The 12700-nt window shown below is 35.7% G+C and overlaps 1 protein-coding gene across 2 annotated transcripts in view; it reads left to right on the forward strand.

The window, feature by feature from the left end:
• The window catches only part of Ndfip2 (Nedd4 family interacting protein 2), a 74037-nt gene extending 61565 nt beyond the window's left edge, over positions 1 to 12472 (forward strand). The window contains exons 6-10 of one of the 2 annotated variants that reach the window (XR_003378520.1): positions 3943 to 4067; positions 5773 to 5839; positions 8880 to 8985; positions 11050 to 12372; positions 12411 to 12472. Coding sequence is in view for 1 of the 2 variants with exons in the window: in XM_013353145.2 (XP_013208599.2) it covers positions 3943 to 4067; positions 5773 to 5839; positions 8880 to 8983 (296 nt within the window). In the remaining variant the exon portion in view is untranslated. Of the gene's footprint in view, positions 1 to 3942; positions 4068 to 5772; positions 5840 to 8879; positions 8986 to 11049; positions 12373 to 12410 lie in introns of those variants that run through there. The other variant, XM_013353145.2, reaches the window with a different exon arrangement.
• The last annotated feature ends 228 nt before the right edge of the window (positions 12473 to 12700 follow it).

The following is a 12700-nucleotide window of genomic DNA, read 5'->3' on the forward strand; positions in this document are numbered from 1 at the left end:
CAATGAAGAAAATGCTGCTAGCATGGGTCTACCTCATTTAAAAGGTAAATTGCTCAAGACAGTGGACATAATAAATCCTGGAACTTACTTAGAATTTGTTAGGTAATTCTGATTACAGCCTTTATGGTAGATGTTGGCCAGAAGTGTATGCATATTTAAGCTGAATGAGATCTTATAGGGGAAAAAGCAGAATGAGAATTTTAAGAGAAATACTGTATCCTTTTGAGGCTGTATTAATATATGCAGTGAACTGTACATTTCTGCTTTGGTTTGGAATCAGAAGGGCTGGAGAAAGGAAAATTCTAGAAATCCAGAACAGTGCCTCAAAGGTATGGATATGTAAGTCTTATTCAGGGGACTAGTTAGAAGGCTAAAATCCTTAATACTTTTAACATCATACAAAATCATTAATTATTTGACTTACAAAGTAAATTCCTGTGAAGGAAGACTGTCATTGTGTTTATTTCCTAACCCAAGGATTACATGTATTAAGTTTGTTGGTAAATATTATTAAAACATGGACTAAATTGCTTATGTGGCTGAAACCAATAGTAGACATCTAATGTTCAATCAACATACTAATTACATGATAAACTCACCTTCAAAAATAATCATTCTTCATGTGTTGAACTCCTTTAGTTTGGAGGTTGGCTTAATCCTTCTTCCCAGTTTACACTGGCAACTTTTGGCCTCTACATGTGTTCCTACATAAACATACAAAACAAAAAGGTATATATGCACACATCTACATTACACACATGCATGGCTTGAAAGGAAAACTACCAATTAGAAAAGACTATGAATATGCCATCTATAAGTAGCAGCCTCCTTAGAAAGAAAAGCGTGGCCCTTTATGTCATCCAAGTATCTGACTCTGAATGTACATTGCTTTTTTAACCACTATATCTTTTATTTAATATTCATGTTTTAGATTTTAAATACTTATAAATGTTGTAAATGTATGGTAACATTATTTTTGGTCAGTGACAGTATATAGATATATATTCATTCTTAGATTTAATACACAATTTTTGAATTTTAGTAAAATTCTGTAAAATTATATTTCTACAAATTAATTGCTTTTATGTTTTCTGCTTATACAAATACTTTAAATAAGAATAAAATTATATTTTCTGGAATTCTCAGAGCCTGCTTTGATAAGCATAGATTTATTTGTAATTACTACCACCTAGTGGCTATTTTTGAAATTGCAACTTGATTTCTATTCCATCCTTAAACTGGTAGTTTGGAAATGCATTCTTTAATATACCTTATAACTTATGCATTTCAGGTTATGTTTTTGCAAACAAAATCACAACAGATATAAGAGTTTTATTTAAAACCTTTAATCGGTGCAATTCTTGCCTTCTTTACTTACAACAGTTGTGTTCTTGCTTCTTAACTCATGTAAACTTAGAAAAGATTTACAGTTAGATTTAATGATATAATTACATTTTTATGTATATAGAAAATAAAAGGGAAGAAATGTGTATATTTCTATCTCTGGATAATGGCTAGTAGAATATGGGAAGTAATCTCATATTCAGTTAAACGGTGTTATCATAAACTGCCTCTTAAAATTTTTTAAAAGAATGAAATAGAGTTGCTTGTCCCTTAACTCTATAGAAATTAATATTTGGTCCATTAGATGATTGACCAGGTTGAAAGTGACTGAATGCAAGTGCTTTAAAATATGATGGACCATTTTGTGAAAACTTTTCCTCCAAAGAAAAGTTGTAGCCGTTTGTATCATGTGTGTCAGATTCTTTGTATCAGAATGTAAGAGACTTTATAGTTAATTACCCACATCATTCTTATTTTAGACCAGGAAAACCTAAAGAAAAATTAGGGTTCTTGTAACTTAGCACTTAAAAAAAAAAAAACAGAACCAGAAAACAGTTCTGAAATGTAAGTGTGACTTGCAGGGTTTGCTGGATAGTCGTATGTGGTAGCTACATGTTGGGGTAACATCTGTCGGGGTCCAGTCTCAATGGGCTCGAGTGTTCCAGGGTAGGGCGTGCGGATTGGAAATGTTAGGCAAGAGGAGCAGAGACAGGAAAGGAGGAGGACAGAGCCAGGAGGGCTCTCCAGTGAACACGGAATATGTGTGCTTATACCCCGATCCAAAAGGACTGCTTTAACAGTCACTTGCTTCAATACTTGAGATATCAAGCCACTATTTTCTGAGTTAAGCATTCTGATATTTTAGGCAGGACATGTAATGACAATACTTTAGACCAAGTATCCTGTAGGCAGCCACTCCTTGGGTTAAACCTCCTGTCTTTAAAATGAAGGAGCTGGAATATGCTTGAACTCTCTGACTTTTGGTCAAGGTGGAGCAGATCCACCTCTATGGGCCATCTTAATGTCCAAAACACCAAGTAACTACACCCTAGGTCGGGATGTCTTGTTGGTGACCACTCATTAAATCAGACTTCTTGTCAATAACTTGTAAGAGCAAGAGTAAGCTTAGGCTCTCTGGCCTTTAGTCAAGGTGGAGTGGACCCACTTCTGTGGGCCCCCACAGTTGTATGCCAGCTTGACACCCGCTAAAGTCACTTGAGAGACTGGAACTTCAATTAAGGTATTTATTAAATTAGTGATCAATCGGGAAGGGTCCAGCCCATGATAAATGGTGTCACCCCTGGGCTGGTGGTCCTGGATTCTATAAGAAAGCAGGCTGAGCAAGTCATGAGGAGCAAGGCAGTAAGCAGCACCTCTCCATGGCTTCTGCATCAGCTTCTGCCTCCAGGTTCCTACCCTGTGTGGGTTCCTGTCCTGACTTCCTTAGAAGATAAACAGTAGTATAGAAGTGTAAGCTAAATAAACCCTTTCCTCCTCAGGTTGCTTTGGTCATGGATGGTGTTTTGTCACAGCAGTAAAATACTAGCTGACATGGAGGAATACCAGTCTCCCTTCTAACGTGATTTATTACACCTTTCTCTTTCAGCTCATCAGCAGTAGATAGTTGAGGGTTCTTATTTTATCCTTATCAACAACCACTATTGGTGATATTTCTAGTTTAGACTTTCTTGAAAGCATGTAATGTGGTCTAATTATGATTTTAATTTGCATTTCTCAAATAATTATGACACTGAGCATATTCATCAAGAATCTATCATATAAAATTCAAAAGATCCATTCCCTTAAAGGGTAATATAGATGCTAATGTATTGGAAACAGACTTGTTCTGTCTGTATAAGTTATCTAAAATAGCTTTAGATTAGGTTAATATTGGTATTTAGTCCAGAAAGAGAATATATTAGAATTATAACTTCTTATTTGTGGAATATTATATTTGATTATTTTGTTTTTACCTTTGCAAAAGCCCAGTTTTGACTGATCCCTTAGAGATCAGACTCCACAGGAAAAATATTGTGATCTGGTATTTTGCTTGTTTATACACATGAAATTTTAAGTGAGAATATGGAAAGGAAGTAAGAGCAAGTATCTGCTTTCTCACATCCAGAACCTACATTTAAATCACAGATGCTTAAATCTACACATATTATAAATATTCACATACATATGAGAGACATAAAGAAGGAGTATCTAAAGGAAGAGACCAGTAGGAGGGAGGAGAGGAGGGAGGGTGGAGGGGTGAATATGAGCAAATACAATGATACACACATATGAAAAGTCAAAATACTTATTTATACGCTCCCTAAACGATTAATGAAGACTGAACTTGCTCAATAACAATGCAGTTTTCCATGTAGCACTAAGCCTTGACGCACTGGTGGCCCAAGGAGACTGTCGAGTCGACTGAAGGGCCGAGCTTAGTGCTTGTTTGCTTGTTGTGTCGGATAAAGATGCAGACAGCAGCCGTGCAGTCTGCGGGTGGAGTTAAAGAAATTGCTGTTTCATTTAAGCAGTGATGCCTTGCTACTGTGTTTCTTATGGAAGTTATGACCTTAAAAAGCTTGTTTCTGTCATTTTTAGTGGCATTCATTTTCAACTGGCTTGGATTCTGCTTATCCTTCTGTATCACCAACACCATAGCTGGAAGGTATGGTGCTATCTGTGGATTTGGCCTTTCTCTGATCAAATGGATCCTTATTGTTAGGGTAAGCATCTTGATAATGTCTACCTGAAATGTGTTGTTCATTGCAGTGTTTGCTTCATGCGCACACATTCCACCCAGTAAAGACTTACACTTTTTATTTTGGCATTCTTTAACCATGCAGATTTGGTATAACTATATGTTCCCTAACTGTATGTGAAAGATTGTTAGTTTGAAATAAGAAAATGCTTCCACCTTTACTGTCTGTGCCCTCACTTTGAGTTATTTAAATATTCCCAACGTTTACTTGGTTTCCTCATACGTTGATAACTGCCTCATGGGATTATTTATGAGGATAGAAAGCAAAGTACCTTGCCTAGTTACCTACAGCATGCAGAAATACAGTATATATGTTTTGAATAACTCATACTTTCTGCTCTTGTGATGTGTGCAGGTGTGCCTTAACTAAAAAACAAAGGTTTCTGTTTAATAAGTTAATAATTTAAATATCTTCTAAAGTGGTTTTTCCTATACCCTTTTGTTCTTAGTTAAGGTTGGTCAAGGTCACCAAGAATAATGTAGAGTTTGCCAAGGATTTTTTAAAAGTATATTCAAATTGAACAATGAGAACTATGACATTTAGGTGCTTCAGTAGTTTGAAAAAATGGTTTGATAATCTCCATTTATATACTTCCCAAGTTGTGATACCATGGAAATTTGTATTTTTATTATTACTAAAGCTGTAGATTTTTAAGCTTTTATAGAAATTACCAACAAATAGTTGGAAGTACTTTTAATTAACTTCAGATACAAGCATCAATCTGCATTTAAAAATTATTTTTAGGTAGGTAAGATTCAGTTTGAGACCAGTAGAAAGAAATAAAATTAAAACAAGTTTTTTTTTAAATCATTTCGGTTATCTGAAATACTTAAAATAATTTTGAAGTAATTTAAGATACAAAATATACATAATTTAAGGTACATAAGCTACTTGTATAGAGAAGAATTATCCATAATAGGTTAAGATAAATCTTTTAAATTCCATTAAGTACAATGTCTGTTTAAAAGAAGATACCTGTGCCCTGTGCTACGAGGCCCTGTTAACTTCCCAACTCACACAGAATAGAAGACCAGCAAACATGGCCAGTAATAGCAACTGTTGAAATGCCACTTCAGGGTTCATTTAACTATTCTCAGCTCACTATTGGGAGCTCAATGCCAGGCATCTAGTTTGAAAATGAAAAGTCTCTAATGAGTTGGGGGTCTTTATGTGTCTAGTATTTGGGCAGTGATTAACACTAGGGGGTGTACAGAAGGTCAAAGCGCTTTTTTCTAGAGGTCAGCACAATATCCTTGTCTGCTAAGATTAAACTAATATGTCTTTTGTGCTAATATCCAGAGCAGCAGGTTGCTGTGGCATATGTGGAATGGTAGTTGTAGCTTTTGAGATTGTAAGAAATCGACATGAACTTTTCAACGAAGAAAATGTTTAGTTCTGATATGTAACCTTTGGGCATTTATTCTCCTGCAGGCAGTGTAGAGGTTCTGTGCATAGAGCATTTTATATGTTTGCAGTTGTATACAAGAGCGTTTTCCCAGATACATATGTATACCATTAAGTATTATTCCTGTGCTTTCCTTTCATGCTGCTTTTATATGCCCTTTTTAAGCATTAAAGATTATTCGAGATAAAGTACTCTGAAACTTAGAGTAATCTGAATGTTCAAATTTAATAATACAAATATGGTTAACATATGTTCACTCCCTAGTTTTCCGACTATTTTACTGGCTATTTCAATGGACAGTATTGGCTTTGGTGGATATTTCTTGTACTTGGTAAGTTTATTCTTAATGTAGTTTATTTTAAATAATCTGGGCTTATTACTCAGTTAACAGGTATTTCTAAGATCATAAAGTACAGATAAGCTATGTTACTAGTTGTGCAGAAATAAGGTCTCTGGTGTAGAATCCTTGCACTCTCTCTTCTCAGCTCCCAGCTCTCTGGAGTGCCACTCCTAGAGGGCACCACCACTCCTAGAGGACACCACTCCTAGAGGACATTACTCCTAGGGGGAACCACTCCTAGGGGGAACCACTCCTAGAGGGAACCACTCCTCCTAGGGGGCACCACTCCTAGAGGGCACCACTCCTAGAGGGGGCTCCTAGGTGGAAAAAGCAGAAGCTGTCAGCACAGAGAACTAGAGGCTGAGTAGCAATTAAGCCCTGCAGAATTTGAAAGCTTCAACCTAATTCAAATATTGTTATCTTTAGTAATTACCTTAGGAAACACGTGCATAATTTTAATGATTTTATGCAAGTAGGAGGGTTTGAGCAGTCAGTGCTTTCTCTTATTTTTAGATCATGGAAACATTCTTTGTGCTTTTGAAATGTGCCCTTTATTAATCATTAATCTGCCAGTGCAGGGAAAGGCGTCATGCCCAGTGATCACAGCACTTTGGTTTAGTTGTCTTTTTGTAAGGTATGTTTCTTTATTATGTTAATGAAATTTATGACTTTACAATAACACATGGTAATTAAGTTAATTTAACATCATATTATACTTTTGACCCATATTTTAAGTCCTGATTGCCAATTCACATTTTAATTCTTTTAGATTACAGTAGGTGGCAGTCTTCCTTTAGGTTTTTAGTCGTAGTATTGAACTTTTAGGGGTTTTTGGGAAAACAAATTGTTGGTGGCCCGGTAAGGTCATTAAAGTCTTTCTGTATTATTATAGTGAAATTATTTTAGTGTTGCAACTATGTTGGGGATTGTATTTATATAATGGTTAAGATAGGTTTATATATTGTTAATTCTGTTCTAGCCTCCTGAATTTTTTGCTCTTTGTTGAGTCTTTTATCTAAAAGAGGGGGGAAAAACTACCAGTTCTATTAAGTATCTAAACATGAAAGTGAGTGAAGTTAGAGAAGATAACGATGGGGCAGAATGCAGGCGACAATCCCTGTTCCCATCAGAGCCAGGATCTCAGATTTAGTTACAGGAGTACGCAGACTTCATCAGCACTAAAATGCTGCCGTCTCATACTTAAAACGAGCAAAATACAAGTGGGATGCTAAGGGTAGGAGTCACTGAGTGGGTTCTGGAAATGAATGCCTTGTTTTAGAAAACCCCTGAGTAGAACAACTATGTTAAAGAGCTAGTAGCTTCATAGACAAAAAAAGGGATCTCACAACTAAATTTTATCTGTTATTTTTCAATAGTGCTGTTGTATTTGAAAAAGACAAGACAAGACAAACAAACAAACCAACAAACAAACAAACCAGCATTTTTGTTTTTGGCCTGCATCTGGAAGGGAATGAGGGAGAGTTCCTAGAGAGGAAGTCACAAATGGAGAGAGCTGAGTATGAGAGCAGACAGGACTAGGTTTGATCGAAACTTCCTGCCTCCATTTCCTTACCATGTATATGTCCCTTCTCTCCAGTCTGTTACACATGTGCCCTCTGCAGGGCCCTGATTACTGTCTGAGAATTGGGTAAAATTTGTTTTGGATTTGGTTTCCAATGAGCAAGCACTTTTCTTCCTTCCTAGTGAAGGCGGTCACATGCATCTATGCCTTCTGCTTTTGTTTCTCCCCCACAGCTTCTGGTGACAAATTTACTGGAGTTAGGTGCTTTCCAGAAAACAGTATATGTGAATATTTAGAGGCTACTGTGAATAATGTTAATGCTTCTACACTATCTAATACATTCACAGACATTTTTAGTGAAGTAAGTGGGTAATATATAAAGTAGCATTTTGATTAGCAAGCCACCTCAGCTGTCCAATCACAGAAATCACTGGAGTGGCTTGTCTCAGTTTTTATTATTAGACTCATATTAGTTAAAAATAAAAACTTAAAAACATACCCATCTTTGTGTGCAGTTTCACAAGTTTAGGCACTTTATATTGTGAGAAGACAGGTTTGTTTTTTATCTGCACTCATTTTGTCTGGGAACTTTAAAAATAGACATCTTCATTTGCTCAGTAGTTAGTCATCGGAAAGGTTCATAAAGGAAAGACTAAAGGGTAAACTGTCTCAACAACTTCCAGCAAGATTCTTTTAAATTTTCTGTTTTTATTTTGTTTAAAGCTTTGTTTTGATTGGTCTTTGGTTTTTCTTTTAAATTTGGTTTTGATTGGGTGGCGGTTGCCAGGGCAGAGGGCAGATGCGAGGAATCGGGGAGATGAGTGGGACCAGGATGAAAGCTAATGAAGCATTAGTCAGATCAGTCTCGATCAGTAAAAACCAGGGAGTTAGATATGGGCTGGAACCTGAAAGACGAAAGACTGGGAGCAGCTGTCAGTTGCTTCCGAAAGGGGTGAGATCCCGTCTATCCTGTCTCGTCCCTTCCTGTCTCCACCTCCCGAGTGCTGGGATTAAACATGGTTGCCACCACTGCTCGGCTTCTAAGGTTAACTAATGGCTAGCTCCACCCTCTGATGTCCAGGCAAGCTTTATTTGTCAGAACACAAACAAAATATCACACAACATATGTGAAATCCACAAAGAATACGTTTTTGTATTTTTTTAAAAGTAAGATTTCTAGGACTGGGCTTATTTTAAAATACATTAACTTTGCTACTTAGCATGATCATTGCTTGTATATTTCTATGTGACTTTGGATTTTTATAGCTCTTACCCTGCTTTAATTTTGTTACAGTTATGATTAAGAAATTGAAAGAATTGGAAGAATGTCAATAAAATGTTATTATATTTTATCACGTTGGAGTTATCATTATAGTTTAAGATACAATATAGAATGAATGGGATTCTGCAAATTTACTTCCTTGAGCAGAGGAAATCATGTTTATAATTGTCTATTGTCTGTGTGCTCCCCTTATGTTAAGAACATATCTGTTATTCCAATCTTCCTAGGCCTCCTCCTTTTCTTCAGAGGGTTTGTTAATTACCTAAAAGTCAGAAACATGTCTGAAAGTATGGCAGCTGCCCATAGAACAAGGTACTTCTTCTTACTATAGAGGTAAGAAATGTTAATATGATGTTGGTTTATTCACATTATAGGGTCATATTTTCCAGATACATGCTAAATATTTAATATGCACTCATAATTTTTACTTAATATATTTAGTATGCTTTATGCTGGTTGCTATGCACTTAATAGTTTATTGAAATTTAATAAGTTGCATGACCCTCTTAGATAACTTAGATAAAATTTTTTTTTTTTTTTTTTTTGGTTTTTTGAGACAGGGTTTCTCTGTGGCTTTGGAGCCTGTCCTGGAACTAGCTCTGTAGACCAGGCTGGTCTCGAACTCACAGTGATCCGCCTGTCTCTGCCTCCCGAGTGCTGGGATTAAAGGCGTGCGCCACCATCGCCCGGCTCAGATAAAAATTTTTTGAGTTGAATTTTATTAATTTAAATTTTAAAATACAAAATCATAAATGAAAACTATTTCATATTTTCTGTATTTTGTGGTGTCATGATCAAGCCTTGTCCTTCACATGTGGATAAAGCAAGCATGTTAGCCCTTGCCCTTGGTCTTTTGAGACAGGCTCTTGCTGTGTAGTCCTGGCTTGCTTTAAACTTGGGGTGTTCCTAATTGCTACAGTCATAGGTGTGCACCTCTATGCCCAGAGAAACTTAAATCCTCCTTTCACAACTTCCTTTAATGCTTTGTCATGGGTGCATTTGAAGTAACTATCAGCATAACACTTGAAGGCTTTGAAAAGAATGATTTTTATAATAACATACTTAAGCAGAAAGGATGGCTATTCTGCAAATGTAGTGCAGGGTTCATGCAGATGTCTGTAGAAAACAAACAAGCAAACAACCCAGAGTGACCCCAGATTTGCGAGGAAAAGCACTTTGTCACAAAGTAAGAAAAAAAAATGAGCAGAGAGAACTTGATAGTTACTCAGAGTTTCCGGAAGTTGTGTGTGAAGTCAGCATTTATTAAACAGCCACGGGGTTTCTTCAGATAAAGAGAGCTTATATGTTTACCCAGCTCTCTGTATCTATGGGCTCTGTACCCATGCGCTTAATCAACCATGGGTTGAAGACAGTTGAAAAGAACTGCATCCATAGTGAACACGCACATTTTCCTCGTGTCCAGCAGTCCGGTGTATTAAATACTGCACGAGTGGAGGTGGCACACACAGGAGAGGATGCACACGGGTGTGCCTACATGCCATTCCGTTTTATTTGTTGAAGTTGGAGGGAGGTCCTGAAACCAACACATTGTAGCTACTGAGGGAGGATTTTACTTCTTGCAAGGAAACTGTGTAGTTTATGATTTGATTATTTACATTTATAGTTTTTGTTACTTATTATAAGTGCCCCACCCTTCCATGAAGATAGGCAACTAAGGAATGCTGAGATTGAGAGAAGTAGTCTTCCTCGTGGATGAACCCCTAGTTGGTTATCCAGAGCCAAGTGGTCAGCCTTGAAATTGTACATACAAGTAACACTAAATGGATTGAGCAGGTTATATTTATATCTAACAGTAACAGAGAAAAAGAGGCCTGATTTCAAGAGGAACTTAGGTGAGAGGAATTGGAGAAAGGAAAAGAAAGGAGGAAATGATTCAATTATATTTTAATTAAAAAGATAAAAATTAAACCGTTATTTTTGCTGAAGACTATACATGTAAATATAATGTGTATATAAAGGTTTTTTCTGGATTGTATTAAAATATTAGTCTAAGTGTTCCTCAAGATCCCCTATTCCCATAAGATACTAAATTTTCTTTTTAATCGTTAAAATGTCTGTGTGAATAGTGGCACCAAGGATTTGGTAATATTAACAGTATTAAAAGGCAAAAAATATTGCTAACTTGAGCACTGTTCTCTGAGTAATGTGATTATTTTGTGGTTTTTAAAGAGTCAGCTATAATGTAAATATTGTAGACTCCATGAAGGTCTTTTATAGAGGCTTTGTGTTTTAGAAAAATATTAAAACGCATGGTTATCTTTATCTAAAGACTGTTACATACTTAAATGAAATGCAGCTATAAAATGTGTTTTTACTGTATTATGATTACGAGTATAGCGTAATACATTTTAAGAGTGCCTTTTCCTTTGTCTGCAGACTGCATCAACAACATTCCTTCCTTGTACCAATGTGAAATGTCCACGTCATCTGTAGACCACAGCTTTGCTAGGACAGACTACTGAGAGCAGGAGGAAACTATGAGAGGTGGAGCTCTGAAGTTAAATGACAGGGTGGTTTATGCTTAAAAGCCATTTCTGCTCATTCTTTACTTGTCTGTACTTCATTTATTTTGCGCATTTGCATATGTGCCTATTTAAAGATACGCATATACTTGAAAGTCCACAAAGTTGTTGCAAAGTCCAGTCATACTTGGTTAATCAGTGTTTGATAAAATTGGAAGAGTTGAGTGGTAAACACTTCCAGCATGTAAATGCTTCTGACTTGACTGTTAGCATAATAAAAATTACATTATTAATCTTGTCAAATGCTTTAGTTTCTGGCTTAGATTCATCTGGTAATTCCAAACATGAAATATTCTTTGCTATAGATGATGTTTATTAAAACTTGCAGTGTGATTATTAGAAAAGATTTGTCAGATTTTTGAGTGTGATATTATTTAGGAAAACTGTAAATAATCATACATAAGTTGCTTTTTACATTCTTTTCTTAGAATTATGTCTAGGTTTCTTTTCATTAATTTTAAATTAAGTAAACTAAATATATAGAAATAAACTTTCTTAAAGATAGAATGGTTTCTAAAGATAGATGAACGCTAAGAAGATGTGAGTATACCAAATGCCCTTTAAAGAAAAAGAAGCTAAGAGGCAATACTAGTTTTAGGGATTTTCAAACAAGAGGCTTAGATTTGAGGATTACTCACCTTAGCAATTCTTACAAGAAGAGACTGAATTAGATCTTGTATTTATTTACATCTAAGACAGTTTTAAAAATTGATTTATCAAATATATTCTCATTTGCATTTCTCTTTTAGAAAGCCAATAAAAGTACCTTTCAATATTATTGTAATCATTTTTCTTTAAATGCTTAATAGCAAATAAAATCTTGTTCTGTTAATAGCGCCTTGCTTAATGATTGTAATTTGTAAAAACATAAGCTGAACTGAATAACGGAAAATACATATTTTGATTTTATGAAAATGTATCTGTGCAATATAGGGATGCTGAGTGTCTGTGGTGAGTGCGTGTGGCCATTACTCTGACTGGAACCTGCTTTTACGTCCATAGCTACAATGCTTGGCATCTTACACATTGCTGTCTCCTGGGGTCTTCATTTTTATCTTAGCTTTAGAACAGCAGCAGCAAAGATGATAGAAATTACATTACTGCTTACATGTGAAGATTGTCACTTAATATAACTACAAAGAACATACAAAATTGATTGCTAGACACGGACTAAAAGGTACATCTAACTATGTATAAGAGGTATATCTATAAAAGGTACATCTAACTATTTATGGCCCTTATTCCAGTTTTAAGGAAAAATAAAATTTATAATGTTTTATTACCTCTTGTATTTCTTGTATTTTATGGTTTTTTCATTGTTTTTGGTAAATAAAACATGCGTTTTGTTTGCTAATTGAGCCTCCTAAATTGTTTTCCCTAATTCACGTTATTTCTCTCCTTTGTAGAATTTTTCTTGTTGGTTGAAGTCCATGTGCTTTACCCCTTGAAATAAAAAGTCCTAGCCTGGGGAAGGAGGACAGGGCTGAGCTTTGTTGCCTGCATGG

The sequence above is a fragment of the Microtus ochrogaster genome, unplaced genomic scaffold (assembly GCF_000317375.1).
Source record: "Microtus ochrogaster isolate Prairie Vole_2 unplaced genomic scaffold, MicOch1.0 UNK2, whole genome shotgun sequence".
NCBI lineage: Eukaryota > Metazoa > Chordata > Mammalia > Rodentia > Cricetidae > Microtus > Microtus ochrogaster.